The sequence below is a fragment of the Podarcis vaucheri genome (genome assembly GCF_965113315.1).
Source record: "Podarcis vaucheri genome assembly, chromosome: 7".
NCBI classification, from domain to species: domain Eukaryota; kingdom Metazoa; phylum Chordata; class Lepidosauria; order Squamata; family Lacertidae; genus Podarcis; species Podarcis vaucheri.
The window spans coordinates 16,104,211-16,126,989 of NC_138765.1; the positions used below are offsets into that span (position 1 = coordinate 16,104,211).

At 42.6% G+C, this 22,779-nt stretch overlaps 1 protein-coding gene and 1 long non-coding RNA gene across 2 annotated transcripts; one reads left to right on the forward strand and one right to left on the reverse strand.

Annotated features, from left to right (window-relative positions):
* Nucleotides 1–1,425: 1,425 nt before the first annotated feature.
* Nucleotides 1,426–21,285, reverse strand: LOC309537977 (uncharacterized protein). Its single transcript, XM_082233154.1, has 6 exons — nucleotides 21,225–21,285; nucleotides 9,262–9,314; nucleotides 8,326–8,460; nucleotides 6,744–6,827; nucleotides 4,522–4,668; nucleotides 1,426–1,797 (listed from the first exon to the last, which is right to left on the reverse strand). Exons 2-6 carry the CDS (start codon nucleotides 9,311–9,313, stop codon nucleotides 1,625–1,627), a joined length of 591 nt encoding a protein of 196 aa, XP_082089280.1. The 5' UTR covers nucleotide 9,314; nucleotides 21,225–21,285; the 3' UTR covers nucleotides 1,426–1,624.
* On the forward strand, nucleotides 17,101–17,940 carry LOC309535914. Its single transcript, XR_014221434.1, has 2 exons — nucleotides 17,101–17,631; nucleotides 17,704–17,940. It is a non-coding gene; the product is annotated as an uncharacterized lncRNA (long non-coding RNA).
* Nucleotides 21,286–22,779: the final 1,494 nt, after the last annotated feature.

Genomic DNA, 22,779 nt, shown 5'->3' on the forward strand with positions numbered 1-22,779 from the left:
GGGTGAGGAATAAAGATCCTCACAGGAAACAAGCATAGGAGGAGACCAGCAGTGCCTACTATTGGCCAAGAGGCCACTGAAGAGGCAACCTGATTGTGGGGGAGGGGCAAATCTGGTCTTTAAGAAGCGCACTGCGGCTGTTGTTGCCACTGTGTCAGCAGCAGGGGCAAGGAATTCCTTGGAGGTCAGATCTGCTGCCCCTATGGATCTATCCTCCTAAGATGGTTGCCTCACCTTGCCTCATGGGGACCAGCCTGTGTTGGAGAAACGCCCGACCGGGACGCCGGGGCTTCTCTCCGGTGGTCACTCTCTGGCTGGAATCCTCCCTCAGTCTAGAGAGACCGATGATAAGCGACCCCTCCCATCTGAGAGGAGCACATTCACTTTCTCCTGGCACCGCATCACAGAAGAAAGAGGCAGTCCATAGTCTACTGCTACTTTATTAAGACTGTACAAAACATGTCTGCGCTCCTGAGCAGTACAGCACGAGAGTATCTGACTCGACTCTGCTTCTACACAGAAGCGAAAGACAACTCTCAGTAGCTCCACCCGGGTACACTGAAAACTGGCTGAGACTTCCTGTCTCACGCTCAGAGACATCACATGATGTCAACAATGTAGCTGCTTGCTCGCAGCTGGTGGGAACTGAAATCCCAACTGCCTGCAACTTGCTATGCCAAACTAGCCATTCAGCCCCCTCACTATGTAAGCACATCACAAATACCAAATGGGGAAAAGCTTTTACAACTCTGTCATAGTTGAAGGCTGCTCTCTCTGGATCCCCCATGTAGTTTGCCTACGTAAAGGTGAGGGGCCTGAATATTCACCCAACTACTTACTGGTTTGTTCCATCTAAGAGGACTTCAGAGAAGCTTTGTTAAAATATTTAAATCTCCCACTTGAGAGATGGATTGGTTATATGATTAACTATTTATTAAGGGACAAATCCCCTTAGCCCTCTGAAAAATTGATCTGTTTTGCCTTTACGATTATAAGGAGAAAGGTTTGTAGGGATCAGCACTATTTTTCTAGATTTGCAGGTGCCAGAGTTCACCACGTTCACCACGAAGTTGTTCCTTGTTCTCTTAGAATGGCAATGGCACTAACCTGAGAGGTGCCGGAGCTGAATTCCACTGAACTCTGCTTAAAATATGCCCTAATTTAAATCTTTCAAAGGAGAAACCTCTTATCTCAGGAATCATCTGACTTGAATAATGATTTTAGCTGTGCAATGTAGTTTATTTTGTTTTTATTCTGTTTTATGTATTCCGTCTTTTGTAATCGCCGTGGCTAAACCAATAAATGATAATTACATTTGTATCTGAAAGAAACAGATCTGAGAACCAGCATTTGATTCTCCATAACCATTTATTTTGCATTGTAATAGTCATAATGAAAACTTAACTGTTTTTTAATGATACACAACAGGATTCTTTGAAGTTAGAATCCCCAATTCCCGTATTCTGACCTCTTTTTCTCTGCCCCTTGCTTCCCTTTACTTCAACCAAAAGCAAAAAAGAAAGAAACAGAGATCCTGAGTCCTGAATTTCAACACTAGGCCTCCAATTCCCCCTTTTTGCAATTGATTTTGGAATACACAAGGAGGAGGTCTACACTGTCCCATTCACTCTTCATGTTCAGGCTGGTGTGAGATTTGTGAAGCATTGTAACAACCTTCTTGGATAACAGAAAGAACAAAGTTCCCAGCTCCTAACAACTTTTTTTTATTTTTCCCGAAGGCACAAATATCTGTTGTTCCACAACCTTGGAAAGTGAAACGGTAGACCTGAAAAAAATCTGGGGGGGGGGGAGAGAGAGAAATGTTGGCATTAGTCCTTTACTCAGGGACTAGGAGATGGTTCCTGTGATGGTGAATGATAATTTTAATAAGTTAGTTTTTAAAAGTGTATATTTAAGAAATCTGAGAAATATAATTTCGTCAGAACATGAATATACAAAATTTCCAGCATTAGAATTTCAGGTAAAAAAATAGATCAGATATAATTTAAAATTGCTATCATACCCAAAGGACTCTCAAGACACAAAGAATATTTATAAACAGGTTATACTTACGTACTTTTCGCACCATAACACTCACTTTTTTCCTCCTAGAAAGTAGGGGGAAATGTCTGTGTGTGTTATGGAGTGAATGCCTATGGATGGCGGGGGGATCTGCTGCAGTCATGAGCAGAGGATCCATGGTTTACCTTCCTTCCCTCCTCCGTGGCTCGCTTTGAAACAGCAAAGCGGTAGAAGAGCCACTGAGTGGGGAGGAGGGAGAGAAGCAGAGCCTGCTTGCTTCAAAGTAGCAATGCAGGAGAGGAGAGGAGCCACTTACACAAGTGTAAGCGGCTCCTGTCCGGTTGGCTCCTTTAAAGCAACCATGTCCCTCTCTCCTCCCCACTCAGCTCGCTAAATCGCAGTGAGGTTTTTCAGATTGCTAAGCCGGGGAGGTGGGAGAGAAGCAGAGCCTGCTTGCTTCAAAGGAGCAAAGTGGGAGAGGAGAGGAGCCTTCTCCTCTTATACCCCTCTTCTGCATTATTAGCAGCATCCCTCTCCACACACCCCACGCGTGTTCCTTCTCCCCTTTTAGCAGCATACCTCTCCACACACCCCACGCATGTTCCTTCTCCCCTTAAACCCCTCGCCTGCATTATTAGCAGCATCTTTCTCCACACACCCCACGCGTGTTCCTCCTCTTACACCCCTCTTCTGCATTATTAGCAGCATCCTTCTCCACACACCCCACGCGTGCTCCTTGTCCTTGTCTCCTTGCACTGGGTTACCCCAAATTCACCATCAGATCACATAGCATGTCCATGGCTACAGCTTGCACCAAAAAAAGCACGCACCCACTATTGCCCGGGGCCGCAGTGGTGCAAAAATGTGGTTACAAAGCATGGATCCACATGGATCCTCAGGATTTTTGCATTGGGCTACCCCAAACTCACCGTCAGATCACATCTCTGTGGCCACAGCATGAACCACAAAAATCATACATCCACTGTTTCGTTTAGAATATATTTTTTCTTGTTTTCCGCCTCTAAAAACTATTTGCGTCTTATGGTCGGGTGCGTGTTATAGAGCGAAAAATATGGTATAAGATATAATGAAATCAGAGAATTTGAAAACAGGCCTAAATCAAATTCTTGTGGGCAGGTGATTTGCAATAAAATACGAGGAATTCTATCCCTGCCATCTCCTGGGCATGTTAAAAGTCACATGCTATGGCCACACAGCAAGATCTGAGAACAACACTCCCACCTTGGTGTCTGAACCTTGAGTGAACCTGCCATAAGTCAACAGGGTGATCCAGCAGCAAAAAAAGCTGGAGTTGCACTTCATTGTCTCTCAGGATGGTTGGGTGCCAACTAAGGCTCCCTCATTGCCCCACTGTGATCTAAGTATCCAGAGAATCCTTTTATTTTACCATATCTAATTTCATGTTAAACGCATCAAACATAAAGCAGATGAAAAAGGCGAACCCCAAGAGCCAATCAGGTACTCATCTCAGAATTCTTACTCAACCCTTAAAAGAGAAAATAGCAAAGCCAAGGCTGTAAAGGGAAGCAGAAATAAGAGAAGAAAGAATGTAGGGTAGAAACATCACAAATGGCCTGGAATCTGCCTCTGTCCTTCTGAGGCAAATCAGCCATATGCCCCTCCCCCATTCATTCCAAATTCCCTCCCAATGTAGCATTATTCCTGAAAAATATGCTGAAAGGATGGTTTCAGGTTAAGAACGGACTTCCGGAATTAATTAAGTTCTTAACCAGAGATACTAGGAAATCCTGTTAATGAAAGACGGGACTCCCAAGTGCCATCTGGTGTCAAATTGTTATAATGCATATAAAGCGCTTTATCTTTATGAATGTAGCTAAATCATGACATCAACAAAATAATGTATGGTTGTAGAAAGGAACATATCCTCTCTCTCTCTTCCTCCTTTTGTGTATCCCCTAAATGAATTCTGAGGGTTTTCCCAATTCTGTGGAGCAGATTTTGGGAGGATTCAGAGCACATACATGCAGAAGAGAGAGGAAATTCTCTTGCACAACTGTAAATCCTTGCACTGATGGTCTGAGTTAACCAGATACTGCTCATTGTCACAGAATTTAAGGAAATGAAATACATTCCTTTTACTTAATAAATATTTGTTTTGAGCAAGACGGACACATTTTGTCCTGGACTGCATCCCAGTGGTGGAGAGATCCGGATTCAACTGGGGTGAAGCAATCAATGCATTTTTTTTACTTTGTTCAGAAGGGTATTTTATATACACATCTCACTCTGAATCCTCCTTCCGGACAAGCAAGTGGCATTATGAGAGTTAAAGGACACAGACCAGGCAGGCAAAACAATACGGAAGGGTGCAGAGTGGGGCCAGTGAGAAATATGATCCCTCTCATTGTTCGTGCAACATGCAAGGGAAAAGGAGGAAGGGAGAGAAGGAGACAAGGAGAGAGTCTGCATTACCAAGAATTACTAGGCCTTTTTTTCTTGTCTGAGTAGCAATGTTACCTCTAATGAAATCAACTTTAAAAGCAACACACTGGGTCTCATTCTCAAGGCAGTTGATGGTCTTCTCACTTTTACACATTATTGTTCCTTTGGAAAAGCAGGATGGGCACTGCAAACCATTTTCAGCCAGCATGTTGCGATCAGGAACTGCCAAAATCAAAAGTATAGTGAGCATGTTGATGTTTTTCTCTTTTTTTGTATCTCTGTGTTGTATTAATGGAATCCACCCTAGGGCCTTCCAGTTTTGGTGGGGCAGCTGCAAGTACTCTTGGATAAAATATAATCTAGAAACAATCTGGGTTCAGGGCTGAGGATGGGACAAAGTCACCATTGGTCTCTGAGATGAATTACCTTTACATAAAGGGGAGTGGGGGAGTGTGAACTTTCTTCCCTTCTCAGTCTCTCAGAAGGTTTTCCTGCCATTGATTATGGTGTAGGCTGTATGAAAATGGATGCTCTTAGTCCCTTATCTTTGTACAGAGATTCTGTCTTCTGCACTTTAGCAATGAACTAACTGTCACTTTCTGTGAATTCCCTGAGACCTCCAGGTACAGGGCAGTATATAAATTAAATAAATAACAATAATAAAATAACTGCCAGCTTAGACAGTGCTTATTTTGTCAATTAAAAGACTGACCAGAAGCAGTTCAAGTGTCTGGATAAGATAGGTGGGTTGTAAGGCCCATATTTGGAGCATCTAATTGAACGTTATCTTTAAGGGACCATAAGCTATTTATGAGCTGTTCATGCGCTTAAGTATCCAATTATATTGCTTGAAATAGATCTTTGATGGCTAATTATGCATAGGGAATGTTATAAAGGCATCTTGAAGATTGTATTCTTGGCCCCGATTTTTTTTTAGACTTTTTTTTACTTATCCACTTGGTTAATTAACGTAGGCAAAGTTCAATTGACATAACTGACACTTCTTTAGACACTTCTAAATCCTCGGAAATCAACATGACTTATGCCAGAAGCAATCTACTTCTGAGGTAACCATTTTGGGGAGGTGGGTCATTAAAATAGCAGATTAGCACAGCAGCACATCAAAGGAATGGAGGCTGCTCCCTGTGTAGTAATAAAACCAGGATTAGGTTTTATTAGAAAATGAGGGATGTGACCGTTCTCAGGAAAAGACAAATTGCCAAGGCAAGGATGCTGCTGTGTCTATGAGAGGGACAGGACATCTTCTGGTGGATGTCTTCATTGTAGGCCTCAGGTTGTATATATTGATGCATAACCATATATGATAAAGACACCACAGTGCATTATGGTCCCACAGGAAACACAGACCCTGGGTTACAGCATGCCTGGTACCCATGGAATCTCACATCACTTGGATATAGGGGCGATATGTAACCATATATTAACATACAGTAAAAATATGGCTGGGACAAGGGGGACTAGCACTGTGCAAAATCAAATCCTTCCACCTATCAGTAGGATGATCTGATTCTGCATGGAGCTGCTTTGAGGGGCAGGAAGAAGGAGAGGCCTGGTTGGAAAGGCAACCCATCCCTTCTCTGGCTGACATGTCTGCCAAGTAAAAAATAAAGGGACCCCTGACCATTAGGTCCAGTCGGGAACTATTCTGGGGTTGTGGTGCGCATCTCGCTTTATTGGCCTAGGGAACCGCCATTTGTCTTCAACCAGCCTCCGGGTCATCTGACATCATGACTAAGCCACTTCTGGTGAACCAGATCAGCGCGCTGAAATGCCGTGTACCTTCCCGTTGGAGCAGTACCTATTTTATCTACTTGCACTTCATGCTTTTGAACTGCTAGGTTGGCAGGAACAGGTACCCAGCAACGGGAGCTAACCCTGTCATGGGGATTCGAACTGCTGACCTTCTGACTGGCAAGCCCTAGTCTCTGTGGTTTAACCTACAGTGTCACCCATGTCTCTAGCTAGGTCCCTCTTTTTCACAGTTTCTCCTCATCACTGCCTCCCCATCCTGCCTGACTCTCCATCCCTTGAGAACCCCTAATAGTCCTGAGCTGCTCAACACAATCTGTAGCCACCTGGGGCTGTCTCACCCCATTTGAATGAGGCACAGATTCTCTAAGTACTGCTGATTGACTAAGGATCCAGGCCGTGGCCAAATTCAGTGCAAAACCCTAACATGTTAATGATTCTAAATTGATGAAGAAACGTACGGCTGAGAAATGCATTGTTACACCAGTCAGTCTTGCAGCATTGTATCTTCATCTCAAAGAATTTACCATCCGCTGCAGTGAAGCTGTAATTGCCTGATAAACAGATTCCGGGTGGCGAGCATTGATTCGAAAGATGCTCTTGGAATTTCCCTATGAAAAAGAATTTGAAAGAAATATCTAGATATGAAGGTTTATTGCTGCTAAGACACATTCGTTGTAATGGTTCCAATTTTCTGTAAAAGATGCTTGCCAAGGATGGGTTAAATAATAGTGAGTGTAGAGTAGCCAATATAACTCAGATGATACTACCCTTACCTCTCAGAAGTAATAAGAAATAAACCTAGATACTGCAGATAAAACAATGTGACCACCTTTTAATCTTCCTTGTATTTCTCTTTTATTTTGCTTTTGAAAATGATTTTGTGGGTCTTCGACCAAAATAAATAATGTTGTTCTTGGCAGTATCAGTTGCATTTTCAGCTGAATTTCGGAAACCACTTGAAGCAGCCATTGTTAAGAGCTATTTCAATGGCTTTTGCTTGATTTGCTCAATGCAAACAGCTAGAAGTCTGTAAAATTTGATAATCAACCCAATGTGCAATGGGGCGTGAATAATTTTGATTGCAACCGTAGTTTGTAAACTATAACCAAAGCTTTCAAAGCTTTATTACGATCATAGACCAGAGTAAAAGGCATTAAATTTGGAATGAATGTAGAACTTCATTTCAGGTCCAATCTACAGCATGAAGAATCATGGCTTCTTCCATACTTCTGACAATACATGTGCCATACACTGCATTCTCTCTGCTAGTCGATCATAACCATTTACAGGGTGGGAAAATACTTCCCTGAGCTCCTGTTGCCCAACCCAAAATACTTGGCAGAGGTTTAAAGACTGTCTCAAGGCAAATCTAAAAAATGTTGTATCAACACTGACAACTGGGAAACACTGGCCTGTGAGCACTCCAGTTGGAGAACAGCCATTACCAAAGGTGTCATAGGCTTTGAAGTCACTTGAACTCAGGACGCAAGGGAGAAACATGCTAGCAGGAAGGCACACTTGGCAAATCCACACCTTGATCAACTCCTGTCTGGAAACCAATGCCCCCACTGTGGAAGGACGTGTGGATCCAGAATTGGCCTCCACAGTCACTTACGGACTCATTGTTAAAACCGTTTTTATGGAAGACAAACTTACTCAGCTACTAGTGATCGCCAAGGAAGAAGACTTGGCAGTGCACTTCAACTGCACCAACCTCACTGTCCCATTCCCCCTCTCCCTCCAAGTATGTAGCAATGATGTAGGAACAGATGGTCAAGTGAGCACCACCATCCCACCCAGAATAGCCCCAAGGTATTTTGGCACCTGAGGCAAACCACAAAATGGTGGTTGAATATGTACATCAAGATGGAAATCTGATGCTTGTGATCAGGTGATTTTAGTTTCCCCATTTTCAAATGTTAGTGATTCCTTACTGCAGGATTGAGAAGCTATGATCCTCCATATGCTGCTGGACTACATCTCCCATCATCTCTGACTGGTGGCCAGGATAGATGAGGCAGATGGGAGTTCTCTTTCATCTACAGCTTCCTTACCACTAATTTAGTAATTCCAAAAACAAAAGACAAAAAACCAAATAAATCTTACTTATATTTGTACGCAGAACACTGGCAACACAGAAATCTTGACGAAAGGTGCAATCGGCTCTTACTTTGGCTCTTACATTGCCAGTAAATGTCAGTGCAGTCTTGTTATATCCGTATCTGCACTTCAGAGGCAATGCTGAGGACAGGAGCAAAAGATTAGTTCATGGATTGTTATTATCATTAACATTATTATTATTTGGTTTTGTGGTTTCCTTCGTTTGACACAGAGAAGGAGGTGAGAGTGAATTAAATCTTTTAAATGAAATGGGGTTCAAGTTAAAAAGATCTTTCAGTAAAAGAAAATGAATAAAAGCCATTGGCCAGAACACTGGTTTAATTATTTCCAAGAGGTAAACCCTCCCTGTCTGACGGCCCATTTTTTCCTCCCATCCACTCTATTACTTCAATGCCTTTTTTTCCCTACTGTTCAATTACAATCTTAGATGTGAGCTTAGATAAAGGAGCAATGGCCAGATGAGCAGCAGGAAGGCTTATCCCATCATTTATGTATGAAAAAAAGCATTGTGGAAACTGGGTATCCTCTGCAGGAAAACTCTGTCCCATCACTGACCCAGACCTGTTGGGGAGCAGATTTTGCATTTCAACCAGTTTTAAGCAGAGTTAAATGAACAGGGTTAGATCCAGGTTAAGAGAGTTGGTCTTTAAGGGTTCTAATAGCTATGCTAGGGCAACTCACCTATGAAAAATGTTGACGATGTTCTTGGGGTTTTTTTGGGGGGGTTAGGACAGTTAAGGGGGGAGAAAGAGGGGACAGCTTTGTAGCTGAGTGGGGATTTGAACCCTGGTCTCCTGGATCCTTGTCTGAACCGCTAATGACTACAACACACTAGCTCTCTTAAATTCAGCTCTCTGGATTCCTCTGTGCTTCTAAATATTATTTCTGTAAAAGTTCCCCATCCTACTGGTTCCTACTTACCTGGAGAAAGCAGGGCCAAGAGGAGCCATGTGCTCAGAAGTGCCTTCATCATTCTAGAAAGAGAACTGATGCCTGTAGAGGCTTACTTGGAGGGATTTATAGGCTACGTGTTTGCGCTGCAAACAACACTTGGGGACAAATGTTCAGTAAACTCTGGGAAGAGGAGTTTATTTTCCCCTTTGGCATAACGACATAGAGAAAATGATGACATTCAAAAATCACTGTTGACATTGTCTGAATTATTTCACCACAATCTCATTAGTTGTCAACAGTCACTTTTCAATTTTTTTCTTCTATACAGTTACCGTATTTTTCGTTCTATAGGACACACTTTTTCCCTCCTAAAAAGCAAGGGGAAATGTGTGTGCATCCTATGGAGCGAATGCAGAGGGGAGGCAGGCGGGAAAAGCCCCCAAGAGCTGCACACAAGCTCCGTGCGCTCTTGGGGACTTTTCCCCAGGAGGGAGAAGGGACTGCCTGGCCGCACCAGTCCTTTCTCCCACCTCGTAGAAAAGCCCACAGGAGCCACGCACCCTTTAAAGAGCGTGCGGCTTCTGCCAGTTTTGTGAAAGGCCAGCAGAAGCCGTGCAGCCCCTTTAAAGAGCACACGGCTTTTGCGGGGCCACTCTTGGGGGCTTTTCCCCGAGGAGGGACAAGGGACTGACTGGCCGCATCAGTCCCTTCTCCCTCCTTGTAGAAAAGCCGACAGGAGCCGTGCGCTCCTTAAAGGGTGTGTGGCTCCTGTGGGCTTTTGCAGGAGATGGGGGAATTCCCCCACCTCCCTCAAAAGCAGGGAGAAGGTCTGGGAGAAGCGCATAGGCTGTGCGCTTCTGTTCGCTTCTCCCCAAACTGTGGGCTTTTGCGGGAGGTGGGGGAATCCCCCCACCTCCTGTAAAAGCAGGGAGAAGGTCTGGGAGAAGCGCACAGACTGCCGGCAGCTTGTCCGCTGCTCGCAGAGCTGGGGGGAGTGGGGAAATCATATTTTTTTCCTTGATTTCCCCCTCTGAAAACTAGGTGGGACCTATGGTCAGGTGCGCCCTATGGAGCAAAAAATACGGTAATATAAAATTTTAATTCTGACGGTACCCAATAAAGGAGCTGAGAACCAAAAAAGGCAATGGCAAAGCCCGGAAGCCACCTACAAGAAACCTCCTCAATACAGTCTCCATCTAAGGATTCCTCTTCTAAAGAAGAGAAAAGCCTGGATACTAGATCCATCCCAGCAAGGCTGCGAAGTATAGGATGAGCTGTGGTTAAAATGTTGACTTCATATTGCAGCGCATGTGGCTGCAATGGATGTTTCAACCAGTAAAACTGATATACACAGAAAAAAGAAGGGTGACTCAGTGGCAGCAAAGCAATCACTTCAGGGGCAGGCAAGTAAGGCTGAGGTAGAAAGCAGAGTGATACCTCTGGATACGAACACTTCTGACTACGAATGATTCGGGTTACGAACTCCGCTAACCTGGAAGTAGCTGCTCCTGGTTGCAAACTTTGCCCCAGGATGCGAATGGAAATCGCGCGCAGCAGGAGGTCCCCTTAGTGAAAGTACGCCTAAGGATAAGAATGAATTAAGTTATTAACCAGAGGTACCACTGTAAGGTAATGTTACTGCAGGACCACAAACAGCTCCAAATGAGCAACTTGTTCCAAGAAGGCTGCAAAGTCAATTGAGGCCATGTGACTATGCTCATCATTAGAAATAGAAAAAATAATTCTGTTTTGTTTTTTTAAAAAAATATTTATTAGGTTTTCACAGAAGAAAAAAAAACACAGGAAAAAAATACATAACCACCACAGATACAAAAAGAGAACAAGAAAAAACAAAACATATTCAAAAGTACATTTAAAACAAATCAAAATAAAATCCAGTAAAAGAAAAATTTCACCCAACCAGATAAAAAGTGTAAAAACTCCAACTTTTAAGGTCATGGCAAATTAACTTCCTTTCTTGACTTCCTCACTCCTCCATTTTGTGTTCCTCATTACCCAATCAGGTACAGCAAGTCCTTACCCTCTTTCAAATCTCATTTCTAATCATTAGGTGTATTCTATTATGTCACCAACCTTTCCTCTTTGTACTTAAACACCTTTATAATGTTATTTACTTTCGACATAATATAACTTTTATCTTTCCTCCTTTTCTGTTACGTTTTGCATACTTTTTCTTAAGCTATATCGCTAATGCCATATTATTTCCAAAACCAACATTATTTTAACATTCATAAACTTTGCAGTGTTTCTGCAGAGAGTCTTTAAACTTCCTCCAGTCCTCTTCCACTGATTCTTCTCCCAGCTCTCGGATTCTGCCAGTCATTTCTGCCAACTCCATATAATCTATCACTTGCATCTGCCATTCTTCCAGGGTGGGCAGATCTTGTGTTTTCCAATACTTTGCGATAAGTATTCTTGTTGCTGTTGTCGCATAGATAAAAAACGTTCTATCTTTCTTTAACACCAATTGTCCGACTATGCCCAAGAGAAAGGCCTCTGGTTTCTTAAGGAAGGTATATTTAAATACCTTTTTCATTTCATTATATATCATCTCCCAGAAAGCCTTGATCTTCGGACACATCCACCAAAGGTAAAAAAAAGTGCCCTCAGTTTCTTTACATTTCCAACATTTATTGTCAGGCAGGTGATAAATTTTGGCAAGCTTGACTGGGGTCATGTACCACCTATAAATCATTTTCATAATATTCTCTCTTAAAGCATTACATGCCGTAAATTTCATACTGGTGGTCCATAACCTTTCCCAGTCAGCAAACAAAATATTATGACCTATATCCTGTGCCCATTTAATCATTGCTGATTTAACTGTTTCATCCTGTGTGTTCCATTTCAACAGCAAGTTAAACATTCTTGAAAGAATCTTAGTTTTAGGTTCTAACAGTTCTGTTTCCAATTTTGATTTTTCCACCTGGAAACCCAACTTTTTATCCAAATTAAATAATGAAGCCAATCTCGCACCTTGTCCTTTAGTTTCTCAAAACTCTGCAATTTCAGTTTATCTCCTTCTAATTCTAATATCTCCCAATATTTCGGCCATTCGGCCTCCATATTAAGTCTTTTCAGAGCCTTTGCTTCCATAGGTGACAACCACCTTGGGGTCTTATTTTCCAATAAGTCTTTATACCTTATCCAGACATTAAATAATGCTTTCCTGACAATATGGTGTTTAAAAGCTTGATGCACTTTACCCTTGTCGTACCACAGGTATGCATGCCATCCAAAAGCATTGTTAAAACCTTCCAAGTCCAAAATGTCAGTGTTCTCAAGAAGCAGCCAGTCTCTCAGCCAGCAGAAAGCTGCTGACTCATAGTAAATCTTAAAGTCCGGCAGGGCAAACCCCCCTCTTTCTTTCGCATCTGTTAATATTTTAAATTTTATTCTGGGCTTTTTGCCCTGCCAGACAAATGTAGAAATATCTTTCTGCCACTTCTTGAAACAGTCCATCTTGTCCACAATTTGTAAAGTTTGAAACAAAAACAACATTTTTGGCAATACATTCATTTTTATGACTGCAATTCGCCCCAACAAGGAAAGCTTCAATTTAGACCATATTTCTAAGTCTTTTTTAACTTCTGACCAACATTTCTCATAATTGTCCTTAAATAAATAGGAAAAAAAAATTCTGATCCAATTCCTCTGTTTTTGCCTTCGCTTACTGAGTTGGAAGGAACAATATACTTTTTCTGTTCTTCCAGGCTACTAATCAAAGTGCAATCAAAGCCTCAAGGTACTGCTCAGGTGACTGCTCAGCTGCCAAAGCTAGACATAGCTCAGGGCTGTTGAAAGGTGCCAGGGACACACTGGTAGGCACGTAATAGAATACAGTGACTCTAAGATTATTACTGAGAGCTGATTAAATCATTTTACTGAACTTTGCCCCTCCTTGTTCTAATTGTGTCAGATTGTTGTGAAAGGCAGAGGATACTTTGAGCCAGCTGATTTGTTTAGTGATGACTAGACTTAGCCACATTGTCTTGAACTGAATCCAGCTACGTAGTTGGTTATCCCTGATTCAAATCCCACCCTCCATTTTCAGAAGACAAGAAGAACCCTGCAGTCTAGCAGCATCCTTCTTGGAGTGACTGATCAGATGTCCATTAGTACAGGACTATCATAACAGGAGGGCAGTCGCACACTCCCCCTGTTCTCCCCGAGCAAATGGAAATGGTATGTCCATCAAATTAATTGCCACTGATAGCCTCTTCCATAAATGTGACTAGTCCACTCTAAGGTCAATCCAACTGTGGCTTTCACTGCTGATGTGGGTTTTCTATAGCTCAGCCAGCAGAGCATGAAACTCTAAATCTCATGATCGAGTCCCAAGGGGGGAGATACAGTTTGTCGCGCTGATTCCGGATCTTCCCCGTCAGCTTTGCTAACTCAACATATTCCACCATCTTACTCCAACATTCTTCCAATGTTGGAATCTCCTGTGATTTGCATTTCTGGGCCAGGAGTATCCTTGTGGCCGTTGTGGCAAACATAGATTCATCTCCAATTAGACCTAACAAAAATTTTCGATGTCCTGGAGAAGGCAACCTAATGTTGCTTAATTATTTTGCTTGTGTTTAGTAAGTTAAAGAAAAAAGAAAAGAAAAGTATTCTATTTAATGATTAACCCCATAATATCACAAATATTTTAGCTGAGATAGTTGAAAGGAGGGATGAAGCATGCTTAGTGCAGTTCAGAAGCTATGTGCTGTATAATATATTATGCAGTTCATAGTTCAATCATGGAACTCACTTCCATAGGAGGCAGTGATGGCCACCAGCTTAGATAACTTGAAAAGAGGATTAGACAAACTCAGGCAGGGCAAAATAACCCACAATATCTATGTTCCACCTCCAGTTTCAAAGGAAGTTTGCTTCCTTCCTTGAAAGCGAAAGATATTTCTCAATTTTCCACCCCATCCCTCACCAATAAATATATTTGGCTGGAAGGATTGGAGCAAACTCCTAGGGATTTCAGCACACTCCTATGCACTTTTGGTTGAACTAATAACCATTTATTTCAAAGGGATTACAGTGCAATTCTATACCTGTCTATCTAGATGTAAGTGCCACTGATTTCAATGGGTCTTACTTCCAGATAAGTCTGTATTGTTTTGTATTGCAACTTCCTCAAAGTATACTTTGGAGTTTTGGTTTCTCTGGCACTTCCCTTTATCTCCACTGCCTCAGAAGCTTTTCCAGTTGAAATAACTATTATAATGCTTCACATATCTAACACCAGCCTCACATTGATGGGTAATTATGGTTCAGCATAAATCTCCTCCTTGTGAATTCAATAATTCATATCAATGTGAGGGCGATTCCTAGTGGTGAGAGTCAGGCATTTGGATCCCTGTCTCTTCCCCCCTCTCTCTTTTTTTCTGTTCATGGAGGGAAATGGGATGCAGTACACAGAGAAAAGAGTGCTGTCTATCATTGTGGTTATTATGATAAATATAAATGACTGTGGCAAATAAAAAGTTGCTTCTAAAATGTGTATCCTTCAAATCAATAGTTTGGAATGGGGAAGTATGGTATTTCCTGATATAAAGCATCAAAGTTTTGTTTTTAATGTAAAACTGCAGGCAAGCAGAGATTTGACAGTTTTTGAATGCATGGTTATATCATCTAATAATAATAATAATAATATTAAAAGGCAGTGGACTTTTATGCCAATCCTATGGTCCTCCAGCTCTGACCATTTTGCTTTGTAAATGTTCTCATATACTCCTTACAGTTCAAGAGTCCATTAACCTTGGAGGCAAATTTATTTTAAAGCTGATTTAAATGCATATGCCTCAGCAGTCCTGATTTGGCTGGAATGGCTACGGAATTCCTTGAGCTGTCCTGGGTTGTGCCTTGATTCCAGGGTGTCCTGATTTCTCCCTGCCAGCAGAGAAGGGCCACGGAAGCAGCTCCTGGGGTGGCAGCAGCATTGGGAAAGAGACAGGAGGGCTGCTTCCCAAAGCCTAGTTAGTGCTTAATGGCTTTGTGGGAAAGGCCGTTTGACTCCAGGATCCTGTCAGAGTCCTCACACCTCCTGCCAGAAGCACCTCCTTTTGCTAAATCTTTCAGATCGGAAGAAGGGGCTTACCCAACCATTGCACTGCTCCCACACCTCTGTATTGTTTAGCCTAAGCAGTAGTCGAAACCAACTCTTCAAGGAAGAAGCATATACTCAAGAAGACCCTCATAATGCCTGAGTGATTAGAAGCCAATGAGGAATGAACCAACAGGTGACCGCTGGAAGAAGAAGTTGACTTAGAGGAATTCATGGGCCAAGGAAGGGTGACTAAGGATTCCAATTGGGAAGGACTGGTCCAGTGAGGAGCAGGAAATTATGAAAATAGGGAGTGCATCCTATATTTTTATATTGTAACACAAATCTCTTTTTTCATATTGGATGCAACTCTGTGGGAGTCAGCCAGGTGCCTCTTCCAGTTGAACCACATTTAAACTCTCAGTAAGCAGGTACTTTTAATAAATGTGTTCCTCCCTCAGGCTTTATGGTAAAGCTGAGCTGGAAACAAACTAATCCTAACGAGGCACAAAGTAATAAACAATTAGCATGTCACACACATGCTCTTCCCAGAAATCAGGTGAACCTGGAACCTGCTTGTATCCATGGGGTCCTTCAAGTTTACACTGTCAGTTTTGTAACTTATCAGTACGGTATTTTGTTTTTAATATAGTTATGATAGCTATTTTCCCTCCAGTATGAGAACTAGTAAGCCTCTGAATATCTGTTGTTGCATATCACAGCGGAAAATGTGATCTATAAAGGGATACACATGCATTGATAGTTACCAGATCCTCTTTGCGGGTCACAAAGTAGTGTTGTCCGTTATGGATACCATCATTGCAAGCTTCCCAACCCCGACTGACACCCCGTCGGTTCTGGCAGCAAAATACATTGTAGAAGAACTGTCAGCAATGCAGACTTTGCTAAAAGAGCGTTTGGACTGTGCTAAAGAGGCCTATAAGAAATTGTCCGATGCGCACTGACAACCTGGCACCGAGATTAATGTGGAAGGTCAGGGGTGGCTGTCAAAATCTGATTTCCACAGAAGGGCATGTGCAGGAAACTGAACCCAAAGAGTGGGCCCGTTTGAAGTTGTGGACCAGATCAACTCTCTGACTTTCTGGCTCCGATTGCCTGTGTCTATGAAGATTCACCCCATCTTGCACAGATCAGTCTTGTCACCCGTCGTGCCTGCACACCCTTACCAGGCACCTAGACATGGTAGAAGGAGAGGAAGAGTACGAAGTAGAACAAATTCTAGACTCCAGGATGCAAAGAAAGAAGGTGCAATACCTGATTGCATGGGAGGGGTGTTGACCGGAAGAAAGATCATGTGAGTATTTTTAGGCCATTATCCATATTGTAATTGGACATATGAGTATGTTAATGGATCTTCTTGTTTTCTTAATGTTACCACTATGAGTGATAGGCCAAAAGTCTCAGTTAATAATGTCACAACCTACATGACTTATGAACAACAAGCTGCGTGTAGAGATTTTTATGTTTGGTTCAACTGGATGAGAAAGAGCAGTAAATCTACATGTTTGCTTCAATCTGATTTATGGTTATTTTGTGGCACAAGGGCCTACAAAGAAATCCCCTTTGCCTTTTCTGGAACTTGCACTCTAGAAATAGTGATACCCCTGATATATAAAATAGATAAGCTCCCAGAGGTTCGTTTGCGTAACAGAAGGGAAGTATAATCACCTATTTCTCATTATACAGGAACAGCCATCTCTAGATCCCTTTTTCCCTCTTTTGGTGTAGGGATGAATTACCGTGATCTGCAGAAATGGCTGTGTGGCTTCTTCTGGATTGTGGTTTTTACATGCCAATAATCGAGCCACGAAATATCACGCAGGTTGCTCGGAAACAGCTATTGGAATAATTTACCATTCTCATCCTTATTGGCATCACTTGGATTTTACCCCCCAGATATATATTTTTTTCTCCTCCCTCAGGAGTCCTGCCTTATGATGTGGTCCCCTGAGCATGTACAGAGGGTTATCTTGGAACTATTGTGGACTCTTGGCAAGGGAGGGGGTGAGGGGATTTTAGTGTGTTCAAGTTGTTTCATTTTTGTGCTTTGGCATGGTTCCCGGACAGAAAGCAAGTTGCAACATGGTTCTTTAGCAAGGCCTGCGAAGACAATGGGCCCTATTCTCGACCTTGTTGCAATCTTTTTAGTTACAGCAAGCGGAATATGCTTGGCTATTGCCTTTTAGCTGCTGAGAAAAATGATTTTGAAAAGCTTTAAAAAGCTTTGAGCTTTTTTTTTTGATGGTGGTATTCTAGCATTCCAGTAAATGCTTCATTTAAGATTAGCAATAATATGAAGGACAATCGTATAAGTTTATCACCTGTGTTTTGTTGCTTGCAGAAATAGTGTCTTATTGTTTTTGTTTTAATCATAATAGAAGTAAATTTTTAGGTCATTATCCATATTGTAATTGGACATATGAGTATGTTAATGGATCTTCTTGTTTTCTTAATGTTACCACTATGAGTGATAGGCCAAAAGTCTCAGTTAATAATGTCACAACCTACATGACTTATGAACAACAAGCTGCGTGTAGAGATTTTTATGTTTGGTTCAACTGGATGAGAAAGAGCAGTAAATCTACATGTTTGCTTCAATCTGATTTATGGTTATTTTGTGGCACAAGGGCCTACAAAGAAATCCCCTTTGCCTTTTCTGGAACTTGCACTCTAGAAATAGTGATACCCCCTGATATATAAAATAGATAAGCTCCCAGAGGTTCATTTGCGTAACAGAAGGGAAGTATAATCACCTATTTCTCATTATACAGGAACAGCCATCTCTAGATCCCTTTTTCCCTCTTTTGGTGTAGGGATGAATTGCCGTGATCTGCATAAACTGGCAAACTGGATTGAAGCCTTGTTTAATTCTACTATCTTGGCTTTAAAAATGATTAACACAGAAATGTCAGAAATAAGAGAAGTTGTTTTATACACTTTTTATGCTTTAAATGTAATCTTTGCCTCTAAAGGTGGAATTTGTGCCTTAATTCATTCTCATTGCTGTATGTGTATAACTGATCAATCGACCAATATCTCTGCTACTATTGATTATATGGAACAAATGATAGCCCATAATCCTTTGAATCCACCTGAAGGTTTTGATCCATGGGAGTGGTTGTCTTCTTGGTTGCCTAATGGATTATGGTTAAGAACAATATTATTGATTGTAATTGCATGTATTGCTGGCTTCATTATGGTGTGTTGTTGCATTCAATGCATACCCTCTTTGATTTCCCAATGCACTGCATGGTGGTACCGACCACGGCCCACCACAGGGGTTACAAGAGGAATTTATGTTGCAAAGTATAGACGCTTAGGCAATGAAGTGTACGATTCGGACTAATGGTCCCTCTTTTCCTCTAATAATATAAACAAGAAAAGAGGGCATGTGGGAAAATGATTGCTTGTACATGAGAGCATGAGCAAAGTTCTTATTACTGCAGGGTGATTTCATAGCTAGAAGTATCCTTGGAGCATGAACAGCGCATGAATAGCTCGTGCTGTCCCAAATGATTGGTTAACGTAGCATGGCCTGATGCTCGCATGGTCTAGTGCGAAGGTCCTTATCTGCTGGCTGAGAACAAATTGCTTCGCTTGTATATTGTATCTTTCTGACTTCACACAATAAAAGCTGTGCTGCAGTAGCCCTAGAGCAGCCATATTTCTTCAACCTATCTTGGTGTGAGACTGATTTCTTCGGATGTCGAGCTGGCACTCGACAAACATGTACATTCACCATACTTGCAAAGGGCGTTGCATACATGCCACCCCAACTGACCAAAACTACTGGGATAGGTGGAGGAGGGCTCTGGAGAGAACCTGACCCTTCCAGAGAAGAAGACAGTTCAGAATTACAACAGAGGTTTGAGGGAGATCACAGCTCATAGGAAGATGAGGGGAGAAGTTGGGAAATAATGGGAGAGTAGGAGGAGGCAGAGCCGGAGCAGCTGGCTGATACGTTATCACTAGAAAGCGTTTTAGATCCACCATCACCCTGAACCCTGCAAGCAAAGAGTTCAAAGACAAATGGTCCTAATGAGGCATCAGGCATAAGCCTGCATTTTATTAATGTTTGATCAGGACTTGTATATTAAAGAGAGAGCTTAGATTTTCAAAAGTTTCATGCCAGGCACAAGACCAGCTGCTTAGAGAACCTTGACAGTGTTTTCCTCCTAGACAAAGGGGCCCCTTTGATTTATAGCAGAAAACAATTCTCAAAGTCGTAAAAGCTGGAATTACAGACTGAGTGAGGACACTGACCCTACATGTTACAGAAGATAAAAAAGGCAGAGATAAACATAATTAATAGTTGGTAAATAGTAAAATAATACCAATGTGCCTCCCAGTAAAATGAGCCAGATCTTCTTTCTAAGGTTAAAAGGCCAAGACCAAATGGAGAAGCATCTAGCTGGCAGAAAGAGAGCATTTTTGGAAGTCTTTTTAAAGCATTTTTGGGAAGTCTTTTTAAAGCTGTTTCTTTCTTAAACTGAGAAAGTTAGAGGGCAATAAATGTTGGGAAGAGCTAATGGGAAAAGCAACTGGCTGGAGAAGGGGGGGAGTGTAAACTGAAGAGGCTTCTTTTGGAACTGCTTTTTTTACTGAGTTCCCTTTTCTACTTTAAAAAGGCCTTATTCCTTTTAAGAGGCTACCTGTGTTGTGTATTAAATATATTGGCTTAAATGTAATTATGCAAAGGATTTAAGAAATGCTAGATTTCATATAGTTGTAAGAGTTGTATTTTGAAATTAAGTCAGCCACCAGTCTAGCCCCCCTTGCCAGACAAGAGACGCCATCCAAGCAGTCCTGATATATTAGTTGTCAGACATTTGTTTAGAAACCTTCAAATGAAGGAGATCTTTCAATGTTGATGTGAAACTCAAGATCCTTGACATATGTTTAAGATAAAAATTTAAGATTAACCATTTGTTTTAGAAGGCAATAGGGCAAGGAGGGCAAGAGGTGAGCTGGTAATTAAGATTCCTTGTTGAGACACATGTAAGATATATTACTACTTATTTGTCATTTATAGATGTAACAATATATAGCTCTTTGTGTTCCATATAAGGACAGGAGGATATGGGTGTATCTTTTAGGATTGGTTATAGCAATCAGCCAATAGGAAATTCAACCAGGCTGATTGGACAGAGGCAGCCAAAGGAGGAGCAAAGGGGGCTGGATTAAGGGAATATAAGTGCTGGCCATAATGGCAGGAGGCCAGGCCAGAGCTTGGTAACCATATACCACTGTGCCTCTCATTTATTTGTCTGACAAATAAATTATTATTTTAATTTCTCTATTGCTGCGTTGAATATTTCATTCCAGCTAAGCGTTAACCACAAGCAGGGTGCTACACTAAGAGGAAACCATAGAGGGGGTGGTGCTGTTGACGAATGAGGAAGTGGGAGAGAAGGGGAGTGGAGTTTTACTCAGGACTATGCCATTTTTCCAAGAGGCTGCATTTGCATGTTCTCCAATAAATGAGATTACGTGTTGCGGTGTGGGCCGCTGGGCCAGGCCTCTTGATGCCAGGCAGGTTAATAGTTGTTACCTGCCAATGTGATTGGATAACCGGGTTGTTGGGGCAAATTGTATGTTGTAAATTGGGTGGGTGGGACCATAGTCTTTAAATACTGGTGCACTCTGGTTTCTCTTTCTCTTTGCAGAGTGCATCGGATCAGTTGGATCAGTGCAGTTGCAGCGAGAGAAATTGGTGATATTTGTACCTTTTAAAACCTTTTTTTTTTTTACTCAATTTTCCTTCTTTCTACTTACCCTATCCCCCCACACCTCCCCACCTTTACCTGGGGTCGCCTCTGTAAGGGCAGCCTTGCCCTTCCTGGGGGGGGGGTCCTGTCCCTAGCCTTATCGGAGTTTAGGCCTCTACGCCTGGGGTTACTTTTTCCTTTTGCCGCCGCCTGCAGCTGTGTGCAGGCTCCTCGGGAGTGGCGAGGTGCACCTTGCCGGTCGTCGCACCCCAATTTTTTCTGCCTTATTGCCCTGTGTAGGCCCAAGGTAATTCCTTGATTTTGGACCCACTTTGTATTAGTTGCCTCCAGCACCTGGGGCACGCGCGGGCGCTCCATAGGCTTCCTTTTGGCCGTTTCGGCCATCAGCGTTGGGCCTTTTCTCAGCCCAAAAAACTTATCTAGGTCACGGAGGGTTGCACCCGTGGCCTTTGGGCACCCCCACACACCTTAGGTGGGTGAGGGGCTTGCTTCATTTCGGGGGCTGGCGCTTTTGCGCGCGCGCTCTGGCCCTCCGTTGCGAATCACAGTTTATTTCTGTGCAACAAGGCCTTATTTCAATTTCTTAGGCAACATCGGCCTCTTGTGGCCAATATCTGTAGCTGCAGCTTTCTTTTTAGATTATTTTTCAGTTGCTGTGTTTGGGCACCATCTACTGGCGACTGAGGTGAATTGCACTCTGCAATATTATTTAGAGATTTAATACTGCTGCTTTCATTCGAGCAGCCCTCCCTCTGGGGTGCTTTATTTCTTGGAATTTTGTTATTTTCTTTCGGTCTATTGACTTTAATTATAAATTCATTTATTTCAATTTAAATTTTATTTTATTTATTTATTTTTATTTGTTTTTTACTTTTTATTTTATTTTATTTTTTTATTTATTTTTTTTCTTATACCAAGACTATTTTATTGCTTTTTTTATATGATATTGTCAGAGCTGCTTCCAGATCCTAGCTCACAGAGGATCACGCTAGCCAGCAATCACTTTGTAAAAGTCTTTATTGAGTTACAGTTTCCATTCTCCAGCTGCTGCGTGCAGCTCTACGTCTTATGGCGAAGCTCTGTCTGGGTCCCCGCCTCCTGTACACCAACTTAATATCCTAGCCTTACTCCACCTTTTCCGCCTGACCGTTCTTCTCTGGGTCCCTCTGCCCCCCGTGGTCTCTTCCTTCCGGGACTCTTCTGACGCTGACCCCCCGGACCCTTCTGTCTCCTTGCGCCGGGCTTTAGGACCTGGCTCCCTTTCCGGGCTGCTTACTGCGCCACCTTCCTGTGTATTTGAACTTGGCGCACGCGCCCAACCTTCCACTTTCCATCTGACCGTTTCTTCGCTCCCCGATGGAGGTGTGGCCACTCCTGACTCGTGCCCTCCCTCCTGTTGTGAGCTGTCAGCGCTTGATACCTGACTCCCTTCCTCTCCCTTGCTCTCTGTTGGTGACGCTGGTCCCGATTTCCAACTGCTCCCCTCTGAGCCCCCTCTGGCCCTTTCCTCCTGGGGTGTCCCCCTAGGCTCCCCCCTTGCCCTGGCCACTGGTGCTCCTTTCTGTGAATCTTCTGATTCACTGGAAAGACTCGGAGATCTCGGGTCGTCGTCATCACTCATCCTTTCTTCTGCCTCCTCCCCCTCGCTCTCTGTTTCCTCCCTTACCCTTGCCTCTGCTCCTGAACCCCTGACATCCATCCCCCCCTCGAAGCCCCCTCTTCCCC